Source organism: Phocoena sinus, chromosome 2 (genome assembly GCF_008692025.1).
Source record: "Phocoena sinus isolate mPhoSin1 chromosome 2, mPhoSin1.pri, whole genome shotgun sequence".
Taxonomy (NCBI): domain Eukaryota; kingdom Metazoa; phylum Chordata; class Mammalia; order Artiodactyla; family Phocoenidae; genus Phocoena; species Phocoena sinus.
The window spans coordinates 32,434,675-32,447,728 of record NC_045764.1 but is presented as its reverse complement, the minus strand read 5'-3'; the positions used below and the strand labels follow the sequence as shown (position 1 = coordinate 32,447,728).

At 52.0% G+C, this 13,054-nt stretch overlaps 1 protein-coding gene across 4 annotated transcripts in view; it reads left to right on the top strand.

The window, feature by feature from the left end:
* RASGRF1 (Ras protein specific guanine nucleotide releasing factor 1) overlaps positions 1 to 13,054 on the top strand; it is a 107,098-nt gene that overhangs the window by 38,674 nt on the left and 55,370 nt on the right. For 3 of the 4 annotated variants that reach the window (XM_032623394.1, XM_032623395.1, XM_032623396.1), the window contains exons 6-9: positions 4,993 to 5,072; positions 7,606 to 7,799; positions 8,278 to 8,387; positions 12,353 to 12,471. In XM_032623394.1, the coding sequence (XP_032479285.1) occupies positions 4,993 to 5,072; positions 7,606 to 7,799; positions 8,278 to 8,387; positions 12,353 to 12,471 (503 nt within the window). Of the gene's footprint in view, positions 1 to 4,992; positions 5,073 to 7,605; positions 7,800 to 8,277; positions 8,388 to 12,352; positions 12,472 to 13,054 lie in introns of those variants that run through there. The other variant, XM_032623397.1, reaches the window with a different exon arrangement.

Genomic DNA, 13,054 nt, shown 5'->3' with positions numbered 1-13,054 from the left:
CTCCTTTTCCACAATGTGCCCAAGGTTGACTCTTTCCCATCTTAGCAGTCTCATTGATCCTGGTCAAAATAGCCCCAGCCTGATCAATCTTTAAGGCCTCCAGAACATGGACTCTAGCGGTCCTCAGAAACACTGACCAGGGAATGGGACCTGCCTCTTGTAGGTGTTGGAGAATCAAATGAGAGCTCACGTAAAGCATCTAGCACAGAGCCCAGCACAGCCCAAGTGCTCATAAGAGCTAGACATTAGTACAACAGGAAAGCTTCACTATGATGCACCCTGTGAGAAACTGAATTCAAATCTAACGTGGAGGGAGCACTTCTCAACTCAGTCTGTGAGGCCAGCATTACTCTAATACCGAAATCAGAAAAAGACATTATGAGGAAAGAACACTACAGACCCATATTGCTCGTGATCATAGATGCAAAATATTATAAAATCGAATCCAGAAATATATAAAAAGGATAATACATCATGACCAAGTGGAATTTATCCCAGGAATGCAAGGTTGGTTCAACATTGAAAATTAATCAAATATGTTTTACTGTATGTTCTTACAATATTAAGTAAGAAGAACCAATGATCCTATCAACGGATGCCAATCTGATGTGACTGGCTTCTCTCCACCCCCTGGCCCCTGTTCTCCATCGGGAGCAGGTCGGAATTCTTTCCTTCCCCCGGGGCCCAGAGTGGGGCAGGAAGAGCTAGAAAACGACTGCCTTCTAATCATTCACCCCTCACTATAGGATCCACTGGGTACCTAAGAGTGTAAGCTTCACTGTCTTAACCTCTGTGCTTTTTGTGAGCACAAAGAACGGCTGAAATTTTTTTTCATTAACTGTATAGCAACCCTGCACAGCACTTTGCGTGACTGAATGTTTTGGACTACACTCACCACGTTAAGATGGTGTTTTGTGGGGCCGGCTTGGTGCCAGGCTCTCTGTAAGCACTTGGCCTACATAATTTCCAATCCTCAGAGACGCCCCATGAGGCTGGCACCAGAGATCAGAGAGGTGACGGGGTGTGCTCAGGGTTCGGGTGGGCTGTGATTTTAACCCAGTTCTGTTTTATGTGAAGGCCTGTGCTTCCCCCCTGCTGCCCTGTTAACTAATAGGCTGGAATCCTCACCGACCCCCATCCTCCTTACCCCCCTGCCTGCTCATCACAGCCCAGGTCTCAGCACGTACTCCTGCCCGCGCCTGCACTGTCGAGAACTTTCGATCGTATGTGAGCCCAGCCTTCCCTCTTACCGTGTAGGTGCTGTGGAGGCCGGATCCGGGACATGAACCGTCCAGGTCTCCCTGCCTCGGACCACAGCACAGAGTCTGTATGTGTCACAGGTCAAGGGCGGAGGCTGCCAGCCCACTCACTAGAAGGCATTTCTGCACATAGCTTTCCCCTGGATTTGCATTTAGGCTGAAATGTACAGCCACGTTAGACACCTGATGCCAATTTGGTGATTTCATTTGCTGGAGTTCTTTAAAAGAAGTCCTTGAGAAGAGAGAGGCCTCTCTCCAGGTTGGCAGATTCATGGAGGATGCTGCAGAGCTGGGGAGGGGCTTAACTGTGTGCTTCTTGAACGCTGCGGGGGGAATCTTTGAAGTAAACATGTGCACCAGGTTATGTTTAACCGAAACAATGAGCATATACTCTTGGGCTATTTCCCTTTAATAAAAACCATGCCCAGCAACGTGTGCTGGGAGCCACAGGCATTGCCCCGTGATGAGAGGCATCCCGCCCGGGGGACAGATGGTTCCTATCTTGATGCCCGCTCTGATTGATTGGCAGTGGTTGCCTGGAGTCCTGGGTGGAGAAGAAAGATAAGGCACAGTGGGGGCGTGTGCTGCCATCAATTCGTCTTGTCTGCATGGCCTGGGGAGTGAGGAGGGACAGGCACAGCGTGAGGCTGGAGTGAAGAGGCCTGGTTCTGCCCTCCACGGGCCAAGCCCTGTGTACCTAGGACCAGCCTTGGGCGAGTCACACTCCTTTCTGGGCTCAAGAAGGGAACCAGGCAAAATGAGCACTTCTCGAAGCAGACAAGTCACTTCCTCTCCCTAGAATTCTTCCCACCCTACTGTCGTTCCTATTTTCCTCATGACAGCGGTCTCCTACTCTTTTTTCATGTCTTTCCTTGGATGTCCCTGACCACCCCCGTGCCCCTTGTCACCGTTGGCTTATATGTTCCCTTGTTGTGTGCTTCCAGGGTCCCCATGCTGCCCCTTTTGTAGCATTCATTGCACTTAAATAATGATTTCTTCTGTGTATAGATTCCCTGCTGGACTGTTAAGTGTGCAGGGCCATAGAATATAGTTGCCCCGGCTGTGCACTGCACAACTCAGGGACAACATTCACATAGACTAGGGATCAGCAAACTTCTTCTGTCAAGGGTCAGATAGTAAATATTTTAGGCCTTGTGGGCCAGAGGGTCTCTGTCAAAACTAGGTGGTCTTAGGCAGTCCTAAATGAATGGGTGTTGCTCTGTTCCAATAAACCTTGACTTATGGACACTAAAATGTGAATTTCATCTAATTTCTACTTATCGTAAAATATTCTTTGGATTTTTTTTCAACCGTTTAACATTATAAAAAGTCCTTCTAAGCTTACAGGCTGTACAGAAACAGAAAGTGGGCCAGTATTCTATATGGCAAGATTCCATGTTGTAAAGACGTCATTTCAGCCAAATCATGCTATACTGTAATTCCAATCGAAGTACAGCCTAGCAGAGTGATTTTAATGTTCAACTAAAGGAGTAAAATGCATGTAAATAGATCATAATGTTCTGAAAAAAAACAATGAAACATTTCCTACGTTAATTAAAATGTATTATAGGCCTATAAATATATTAAAAGTAATGAAAACAGCGCGAGACTATGGCCAGAACAGGCCAATAGTCCATCAGAATAAAATACAAAGTCCAGAAACAGACGTAGGCATGTATGAGAATTTAGTAACAAAAAAGGCAGCTTAGCAAAGCAGTGAAAGCACCTGCAGTATCTGATAAATAAAATGGGGCGATTGGCTACAAACTGAAAGAAAGACTAACGTTTACATCCCTTACTCACATCCTACACCAAAGTAAACTCTAGGTAAGTATTTATGTGTAAAAATGAAATAGTAAAATAAAATAGAGGTGAGTGTGCATGCAGTCTAAGAGTGGGAAAAAACATGACGCCTGAAGCAAAAACACAGAAAGAAAATCTCACAGGGCAAAACGGAAAACCTTCAAAACACACCAAACACAAATAGTTGGGCAAATAGCCGAGCAAAAAACATATCTGCAATGTATATGTTAAGATCATACGCTTAATATGGAGAGTTATTTTAAATTAATAAAAGTGAAAATAGTAAATGGACATGACTTGGCAGTTCCCCAAAGAAGAAATTCAAATGGCCAATACAAAGGAAAGATGTTCAACCAACCCACTCGCAATGATTTTGTAGAGCAAATCAAATCCAAATGAGATCATTTTTTTCTTATCAGATAGGTAACAATGGTAGTTTCTGAGTAGTAGGATGACAAGTGAAATCCTCACGGTTTATAATGCTTTAAAAACGGAGGCTTCATCTGTTATGTTTTTATAGTCCCAGCTTATGATGTTCCTAACGTGCTACAAGTCCATGCCCTGAATCCTGCACAGTGCATCCTGCAGCCGTCTGTGGGAGCCGCCCGGGAATGGGGCCCTGAGTCTTGCTGTGGCGGTGCTCGGGGGCATCCAGAGCCTCTCAGCTCCCCAGGAACCCCTGAAAGTCCTCCTACCTCCACCCTGCCCCACATCAGGGCCCACGTTCTCCCTTCTGTGCACGTTCACGCACCCCTGGACTGGTCTCTTTTGAATTTTTCTAAGGGTCTTCCCACGTGGACAACTAAAGTTCTTCACATTGGTTCAGTACATGTTTATCTATTCAGTAACTAGTTCAGGGGCCACAGACAGGAAGAAAGCAGCCCTGTCAAGGGTGAATCTGTCACAGACTTGTTACCTGAAAACGGCAAATGACTTCAGCCATCAGGCGGGGCCCCTAGTCCAGAAATCACGGTGTCACCACACCTGGGCGGGCCTGTTCTTTTGAGACTTTAGGGAGATGACAGTTAATTCACGGTAATGAGAGGAGCCACTCTCAGGAATGAAAACTCGGGAGTGTTTCTGCTACTTAGATACTTGTTAAAGGCCCTACCGGTTCCAGCCCTTCTGCACATCCTGCGGGTGCGATGGAGTTACAGGCTCTGCTCTTCAGCCGTAGGTGCCGTGTTCTGTTCTCTCTCCCCACCACCACCTCTCACCTCCCTCACCCCTTTCTCTCTTGCAGCCCTCCCTTCTATTCTTTTTCACACCCTTTTTCTCCCCACCCACCCTGTTTTCTCTGCAGAGTGGGGTGCTCAGGGCATTTCAAACTCCTCTGGGGTCAGGGAGCCCCGTGCCTCCCAGGCCCACCGTGAACATGAGGTCCCAGGCCCCCATTGGCTTCCTGTGTCTCACAGCTCAGGGGCGTCTCTGCGCCCACCCAGCTCCTTCCACTCCCTGCCCTTGTCCTGAGAGTGTGAGACCCCAGAATGGGGGTTTGCCTTCAGGACACAAACTCCTGGGAGAGGGGACAGTACCCAATGACAGAGCCAGTGGGGACTTGAGGGGGCCAGGGAAGCCGGCAGCCGCAGTGCCCCCTCCTCGGCCGACTTCACGGGCATTTGACTGCATGCTTAGAAAAACCGTGCTTAATTTGAGGCTCTGCTGTCACCATCCTGAAATTCCTAATCATTGGTTAACAAGGGGCCGGCGTGTTTGTTTTGCGTTAGGCCCCGTAGACTGTAGGGTCCATCCCACTGGTGGGGTTTCTCGTGGGGTCTCACCTGAGAAGGTTTGCTGCTATAGTCCCACAGGCAGTGACAGCCCCTGCCCTCTCCCCTGGGGCCCCTCAGCTCTACTGAACTTTCGGGGAGGGGACGCCTGGAAGGAGAGGAACTCCTAGCCGGAGCTTACCCTGTGCTTTCTCTTCCAGCGAGACCATCATGTTTTTGCACCAGATCTTTTACCAAGGCCTGAAGGCCCGCATCTCCAGCTGGCCCACTCTGGTCCTCGGTGAGTAGCAGCCCTGGCAGAGGTCTCCTGCCCCTCCGCCCCCATCCCCACCTGAGAAGTCCCTGTGCAGGGGCCACACCTCCTGGCTGGTGGCACTTTTGTCCTTCCCGAATGTAACAGAGTGGCCCCTTAAAAACTCACAGAATCCCTCAGAGGGAGCAGAAGAAGAAAGAGAAGTTGGCAAAAGCTACATTTCTAGGAGGAAGTGATATATTTTTAGTTTCTTATCTGCTTTTCCCTTTTAAAAATAATATATAGGTACCCATCTGAGAAAATCTGAGAATCCAGAAAAGTAGGAAACATTTAAAAATATCAACGTTTCTGCTTCCCAAAGATAACTACTGTAAACACTCCGGTGTGTTTCCTTCCAATTTTTTTCCTATGCATAGATCTTGGGGTTGTTTTTTTTTTTTTCCATTTTACATAATTGCAAACATACTGAATATAGAATTTGAATCTTGCTGTGGGTTTTTCTTTTTTTTTTTTACTTAACATAATTGCATAAGTATTTTCTCAAGCTGAAAGTATGCTTTTTGATGGCTGTATAATGTTCCAGTGCCCCATGAATCTGCCACCATCTATGTAGCCATCTCCCTTCGTCGACTCTTAAAGTTGTTCTACCTTTTTGCTACTAAAAATAATCATCCCTGCATGTGAACTTGTCTCCATATTAGAGAGCATTCCCCTGAGACAGGTGCCCAGAAGTAGAATTACTGAAGCAATGGGGATGGACTCCCCGCCGTGTACACATCGTCACCTTGCTCTCCAAGCCCTCACTCCTGTGAGTGATGTACAGGAGTGCGTCCCACATCCCGCCCCTCCCACACGGGGTACCATCTTCCTTTCACTTAATTCAATAGGAAAAGGCGAGTGTTGGTGTCATTTCCACTCTGGGGCCGAGGGAACAGGCTCAGGGAGGTGAAAGGACAGCTGTGGCTGAAAAGGCTCCTCTGCCCACGGGCCAGGAGACTTCCAGGGGGAGTGGCACCATTTTTTTTTTCCTCCGAGGTCAAAATAAGAAGCAGCCCTAGAAAGACACAGGCTGTACTTTCTGTAGTCATACAGCTCAAGAGGTTGTCCACTGGGTAGTTGGATGCCCTACATAAGAGCTCCCACTTAGAGTTTGTTCTAAGGAACGCTTGTCTTTCTTTTTTTTTAATTTTATTTTATTGAAGTATGGTTGATTTACAATGTTGTGTTAATCTCTGCTGTATAGCAAAGTGATTCAGTTATACACATATATACATTCTTTTTTTAATATTCTTTTATCATAGGATAAAAGGTTTATCATAGGATACTGACTATAGTTCTCTGCGCTATACAGTAGGACCTTGTTGTTTATCCGTTCTATATACAAAAGCTTACATCTGCTGACCCCAACCTCTCCTTCATCCCTCCCCCACCTCCCCTCCCCCTTGGCAACCAGAATTCTGTTCTCTGTGTCTGTGAGTCTGTTTCTGTTTCGTAGATAAGTTCATTTGTGTCGTGTTTTAGATTCCACATATAAGTGATATCATATGGTATTTGTCTACTCTTTCTGACTTACTTCACTTTGTATGATCATTTCTAGTTGCACTGTCTTTCTTTTTAATGGGGTTAGTAAGCAGAGGTTTTAGAGGGTCCATCCCATCCCATCAAGTGTTGAAAGGCAGGTTTGGGCTTTGGGGAGCTAGAAGGACAGGATGTTAGATACCCAGGAGGTTGAGACAGACAGGGGGTTGAGCAGGGGGTCCACCTCACTGAGCCAGGGGCTGCAGAGCTGGGGAGGTCTGGAAGGACAGGGACAGAGGGACAAAGGGGACAACAGGTGAAGGGACAGAGACTCAGGAAAGCATATCATGGGGTGGAAAGTGCTGGAATGGGGGAGTTGGAAAGCCTGGTTCCAGGCCAGGTCCTGACTCACCTCGTGACCTCTGACAGGTCACAGTCACAGGTGGGACACTCTGGGAGGGGGGCCCCTGGGGACCCCTCAGCATAACAGCCTGGCAGAGCCAGGGCACTGGGGGGAGTGGACTACAAAGCATTTACAACAGGGGCCTCAGCCAACCCCAGGGAAGCTCGGGAACTGAGGTGGCCCTTCAGGGACGTCCTCCATCGAGGCAGGGGCCGGCCTTCACACCCTGACCTGGACCTGTCATTGGGCTCCAGCTTGTGCAAGGCAGCTTCCTTCAGCTGAGAGCAGTTCCCAGCAAGGGCGAACCCAGCTGAGAGCCACCCGCACTGGTGGCAGCTGGGGAGCAAGTGCCTGGGTCCACAAGGGGTTCCGGGGGACACACCGCAGCACCCTCTATACCTCCTTTCTCTGACTTCCGGTACACAGGTGTCAGACTAGACAGGGCTCTATCTCAGAAACCTGTGAATCTGCTGTGGTCTCAATGCCTGGGGCCACCCTGTCTGGCCTAGGAGAGGGCAGTGGTGCCAGAGTCATCTCCGATGACTCCGATGGGGCTTTGAGCCGCGCCCCGACCTCCCCGGGTGGGGCTGGGGGAGCCGAGGGCGCCCCCGCTGCCCGCTGAGTTCCGCCTCCTTCCAGCCGACCTGTTCGACATCCTGCTGCCCATGCTCAACATCTACCAGGAGTTCGTCCGCAACCACCAGTACAGCCTGCAGATACTGGCGCACTGCAAGCAGAACCGCGACTTCGACAAGCTGCTGAAGCACTACGAGGCCAAGCCCGACTGCGAGGAGAGGACGCTGGAGACCTTCCTCACCTACCCCATGTTCCAGGTGGGCCCGCCCCGTCTGCCAGGGCGCATGCGCCGGGAGGGCTGCGGCTGACTGGCGGCCGGGGCGCAGAGTGCCGAGGGCCACGGCCGTGCAAACCCCCGGTGGCCTGGAGAATGAACGGGGTTAGGACCCTCCGCCGACCCTGGCTGGGGGAGGCCGTGCGGAAAGTGAGGGGCAGCTCCTGGTCCTGAGTCCATCTCCAGGTCCTGCCTTCTGCGGGGCAGAACCTCAAGCTCTGGGCTCTCGTCCCAGACAAGACCCTGGAAGAGCCTCCAGGTTCAGAGAGTCCGGGATCAGAAGTGCAGTGGATGTCCTTCCTCAACCCCGCTCATGGGGGTCCCCTTCTCTGCCCACCCTTCCCCCCCATCTGTCTACCCTGCTCTGTCTCTCCGTCTCTCTCTTGCTTCATCGCTGTATCTCTCTCCCTGCCTCTGTCTCTCCGGCCCTCTGGCCCTGTCCCCACCTCTCCCCACTGCAGATCCCCAGGTACATCCTGACGCTGCACGAGCTCCTGGCCCACACCCCTCATGAGCACGTGGAGCGCAACAGCCTGGACTACGCCAAGTCCAAACTGGAGGAGCTGTCCAGGTGAGCCCCGCTGGGGTCCCACACCGGTGGGCAGGCCCAGGCTGAGGGTGCCCCCACCCGGGGTTTGCCAAGCCCCAGATGGGAAAAGCTCGTGCTCCGGTTAGGATTCCGAGGTGGGGGCACCCACAGCTTGTCCCACCTGGAAGCCGGGTCCCCAGGAGCAGTCTGAGGGGTTTACAGCTCCAGCCCAGGTGGGCACCCAGTGAGGTGGGATGGAGGGTGCGCTGTCCCTGGCACAGATGGGGTCCGAGGAAGGGCCCTGGGCACTTAGTGGGCCCATCTTCCAGCTCAGGGATCTGCCCAGGACTCGCAGGCACTCTCTGCCCATTTCCTCGGTTCTCCAGTGTCCATGTGTCAAAACCGGTGGCTTTAGGAGCCCCAGGCGTCCTGGGTGTCGGGCTTTCATGTGCCTCAGGCTCCGTTCAGCAGCAGGCAGTGTCCGTGGGGGGACAGGCCATGATTGGGCCACCGTCAGAGGCCGCAGCCCCCCCTAGTCAAGGCCCTCCCCTGTCCTCCCTCACTCCCCGAAGCCCAAGGAATTCCTCGCTGCACGGGCAGGAGCTAAAGGACTGGAGGGAGGCACAGCCCCCGGCAACAGGGGACACGACCACACCAGGGGGTGGCCGTGGAGGTGAGGACTCTGGAGTTTTCTGAAGGTGGAACCTCCAAGAGTTTCTGATGGATGAGAGGTGAGGAGAGAGAGAGAAAATGAGAGTCGAGGGTGATTCCAGAGTTTTCTGCCGAGCAGCCAGAAGGATTCATTGCCGTTGTGCAAGATGGAGAAGGAGCCAGAGGGGCAGGTTTGGAGGGGGGAGTCTTCCTCGCCGCGTTGGAGTTTTACTTGGGGGTGTCTTGGACCTGAGATGGACAACAGCGGTGGAAATGACAAAAAGGGAGTCGGTGTTTGAGTCTGGAGTTCAGGGAGCCAAGATATACCAGATCGTCAGCTCGGAGATGGTATTTAGAGTCACAAGGCTGGTGAGATCACCAAGGGAGTGAGTTTAGGTGGGCATGAGGTATGAACCAAGGGCTGAGCCTGGGGCCTCCACCGGTGCAGGCCAAGAGGTAAGGAGGGGCCTTGTGGTCAGAGATAGGTGGCCAGGAGCTGCAAAGGAGGATGGGTCTGCAGGGTGTGGGGTTCAGCCCTCAGCCCTGCCCGGGGCCCTGCCGGCCATTCAGAGCCCTAAAAGGCTGCCCAAGTCCAACGAGTGGCAGCCGGTGAGGCCATGGCTCCCGGCTGGACAGAGGGAGGACCAGGCTGGACCAGGGCAGGGCACAGGCCCCAGAGCGGAGGATTAGGGAGGAGATGTAATCAGGGCGTGATTGCAGACAAACAAATCCATCAGGGGGCGTGGACCCCAGTTCTCTCATGCCCCAGGGAGCCAGATCCTGTGTACTCTTCCCCAAGCAGAAGACTTGGGACCCCCTTGAGGCTGTGAGTTCCTCGACACAGCGGGATGCCCTGTCCCAGTGCAGGCAGCTCCCCAATCCCCTCCCCCCTCCCCCCTCCCCCCGGGTCCTGGGTGTGCAGCCGGCTTTTCTTTTGTCCGCCTGATCACCTGCACCTGGCCCTGAACCCAGCCCGAGCAGCACAGAAAAGCGTTTTCCCATCACGTGACAACAGCCCTTTCTTCCTCCTGCGCCCTCCCCTGGGCCCTGAGGAAAGCTCCAGCCCTGACAGGAAGCCAGCAACCAAGCCCTCCCTGGCAGTGCTCAGAACCCTGCAGCCCTCTCCCCTCGGGACTGGCTGTCTCCTACCTCTGGCCTTTGTCCCACTTTGTCTCCAGAGCCCCTAACTCCTGGGCTCACTGATAACCCAGGTCCTCACTTCCAGTTCCCCCAGGAGCCTCAGGCCCCGGAACCCCGGGCTGCCTTCCTGGAGCCCCGCCCAGCACCCCCAGCTGCGTGTGCAGTGGCGGCCCCTCCAGCACAAATCCCAGCCTGGGGCCACTGACCCTGAGCAGCTGAAGTTTATCCATGTCTAACAGCAAAACTAGTTTGGCTACCTTGGAATCACCCCCTTATTTTTTAGCAAATCTAGCCTCAGCAAAGTCCCCACCCTCATCAAGAGAGAGGGTCCTGATTGCCTTGGGCTACTTCCAAAAATGAATCCCTATCCATGGAACTGCAGATGCCCTGAAAGGTGCCTCCCTGTCCCATGTCTTTTCCAGAAGAAGGCTAAGGCCTGGGCTTCTGAGAAGAGCATCGCTGGGGCCCGGATGGGAGGAGGGGCATGTGGGTGGAGAACCGTGGCTCCTAAGGCAGAGACCGCATCTCGATGCCCCAGTCTGATACCCAGAAGAAATAACGAGTTGCAGTATACCACCTATTTTTTTTTTCTTTACAATACCATTTTTGCAGCCCTGATAATGGCAATGATCACCACCCTTTATTCCAGCACCTGTCATGTGCCAGGCATGAGGTCAGCCCGTGAAATGCATTATTTTCCATCCTCACCCAACAACAGTCTACAGATGGGAAAGTAAGGATTAGAAGGGTTGAGTAATTCGTTCAGGATCGTGTTGATTCCACTAATCACAACTCCAGCTCCACCAGTGTCATCTCTCATTGTTGGAGGGTTTAAACTGGATAATGACTGTGAGAGAACTCTGTAAGCCACACACACATTAATCAGCTCTCTTAGTGGTCTTAATTGTGGAATTTCATGCATCAGCAGACAAATAGGAGGCTTTGTGCTTTCCTTAGAGTAGGTGGGGTACTTTTTCCAGACCCCCTCCAAAAAATAAAAAGAATTCACTGCTTTCCCAAGGCTCCTGGAGACCCATCCAGGGTCCTAGCAAAGTTGGCAGTTCACACCTACCTTTTCCCACCAACGCTCTTTAAAATAAAAACAAAAACAGTTAAACAGTGCCGCCTCCTGGAGAGGAGGGGTGTTGCAGCAGTCAGAACAAGGACAAAAAGTTGTCTGTATTCTCAGATGAAGGGGCAAGCCGCGTCCTGCTTAACTTCCTGGTCGTGCCAGAGCCTATAGAGGTAAACTGAAGTCAGTCTTCCCCTGAGCCAGCTGGATTGCCAGGTGCTCCAAAAATAAGCCATTCCAGAACCCAAACATTAAGGAAACAACCCTTTAAAGAGTGTATAGGGGGAAGAAACAGCAAGTACTAATTGTCCTGAGGCAGGAATGAGCTTGGTTTGTACTTTGGATGGAAATAAGGCCAATAGTGGGATGAGGGGCAGGGTAGTGAACAAAGGTTGTCCCCTCTACTCCCATCTTCCTCCAGTTCTGCTGTCTCTCTTCCATGTGGTTCAGACTTTTTTTTTTTTTTTTTTTTTTTTTTTTTTGTGGTACGCGGGCCTCTCACTGTTGTGGCCTCTCCCGTTGCAGAGCACAGGCTCCGGACGTGCAGGCTCAGCGGCCACGGCCCACGGGCCCAGCCGCTCCGCGGCATGCGGGATCTTCCCGGACCGGGGCACGAACCCGTGTCCCCCTGCATCGGCAGGCAGACTCTCAACCACTGCACCACCAGGGAAGCCCCAGACTTTTTTTTTTAAGTTTATTTCAGCTTCACAATCATTATTAGTAATCACGTGCCAATTTTTAAAAGTTTTTATTTTATTTATTTATTTAGTTGGTTGGGTCTTAGCTGCAGCACGCATGTGGGATCTAGTTTCCCAACTAGGGATCGAACCCGGGACCCTCTGCATTGGGAGCGTGGAGTCTTAACCACTGCGCCACCAGGGAAGTCCCCGGTTCACACTTTTTAAGATCAGACGGACCTGCTTCTCAGCCTCCTTGGGCTGTCAGAGGATAAAATGAGATCACGCCTGTGAAGCGCACACACACGGCGGGTACTCGAGAGATGCGCGCTCTCTCCCCTTTCACGACAACAGGTTCCACCTGAGAATCCAGGCTTTCTTCCGAGGTCCAGCCAGAGACCCAGCATTCCCTCCACCCTGGGAGGTGAGGGCGGCCTGTCTCTGATTGTCATTTCCTGTCCCCACAGGATAATGCACGACGAAGTAAGTGAAACAGAGAACATCCGGAAAAACCTGGCCATTGAGCGCATGATCATTGAAGGCTGTGAAATCCTCCTGGACACCAGCCAGACCTTTGTGAGGCAAGGTATGGCCTGTGCGCCCTGCCTTTCCCACCCCCCACCAAGCTGGCCCCAGCAGCGAGAGGCACGAGGCACTCAGGACACCACCAGTTGGTTGGGCTGCTGCCTGCCAAAACCTGCAAGCGTGATTGCAGAGTATTCCGGGCCCGCGGGGGGAATGCGACAGCTACATGTACATGTCGGTATCTATAGATATCGATGCTGGTATTATTGGTTTTCACAGTTTCCTTCTCTCCAGATGTAAACATAATTCTTCCCAGATGGTCTTGGTTTGTCTATTGTACATCATAGTAAAACATTGACATGTCCTTTTGGGGAGAGAGTAGGGGGCGGAGGATGAGGACAGATTCCAACTGGCCCCGTGGATCACAAGAATTTTCAGGGTCCGAGATGGAGTTGGCATGCGTCAGTCCCTCTGTCCTTTGCTCGGCATCCCTCGCCTCTTGGGGGAGGCCATGGTCCCAGTGGTCCTGGGTAGGGTTCCCTTCACCCTTGGGCCTCAGCTGACCTTGGGGACAGTTTTGAGGGTCACAGCCCTATTGAGAGGGGCAGGAGAGGCTCTCTGTGGCCCAGGGGACTGACTTCCAA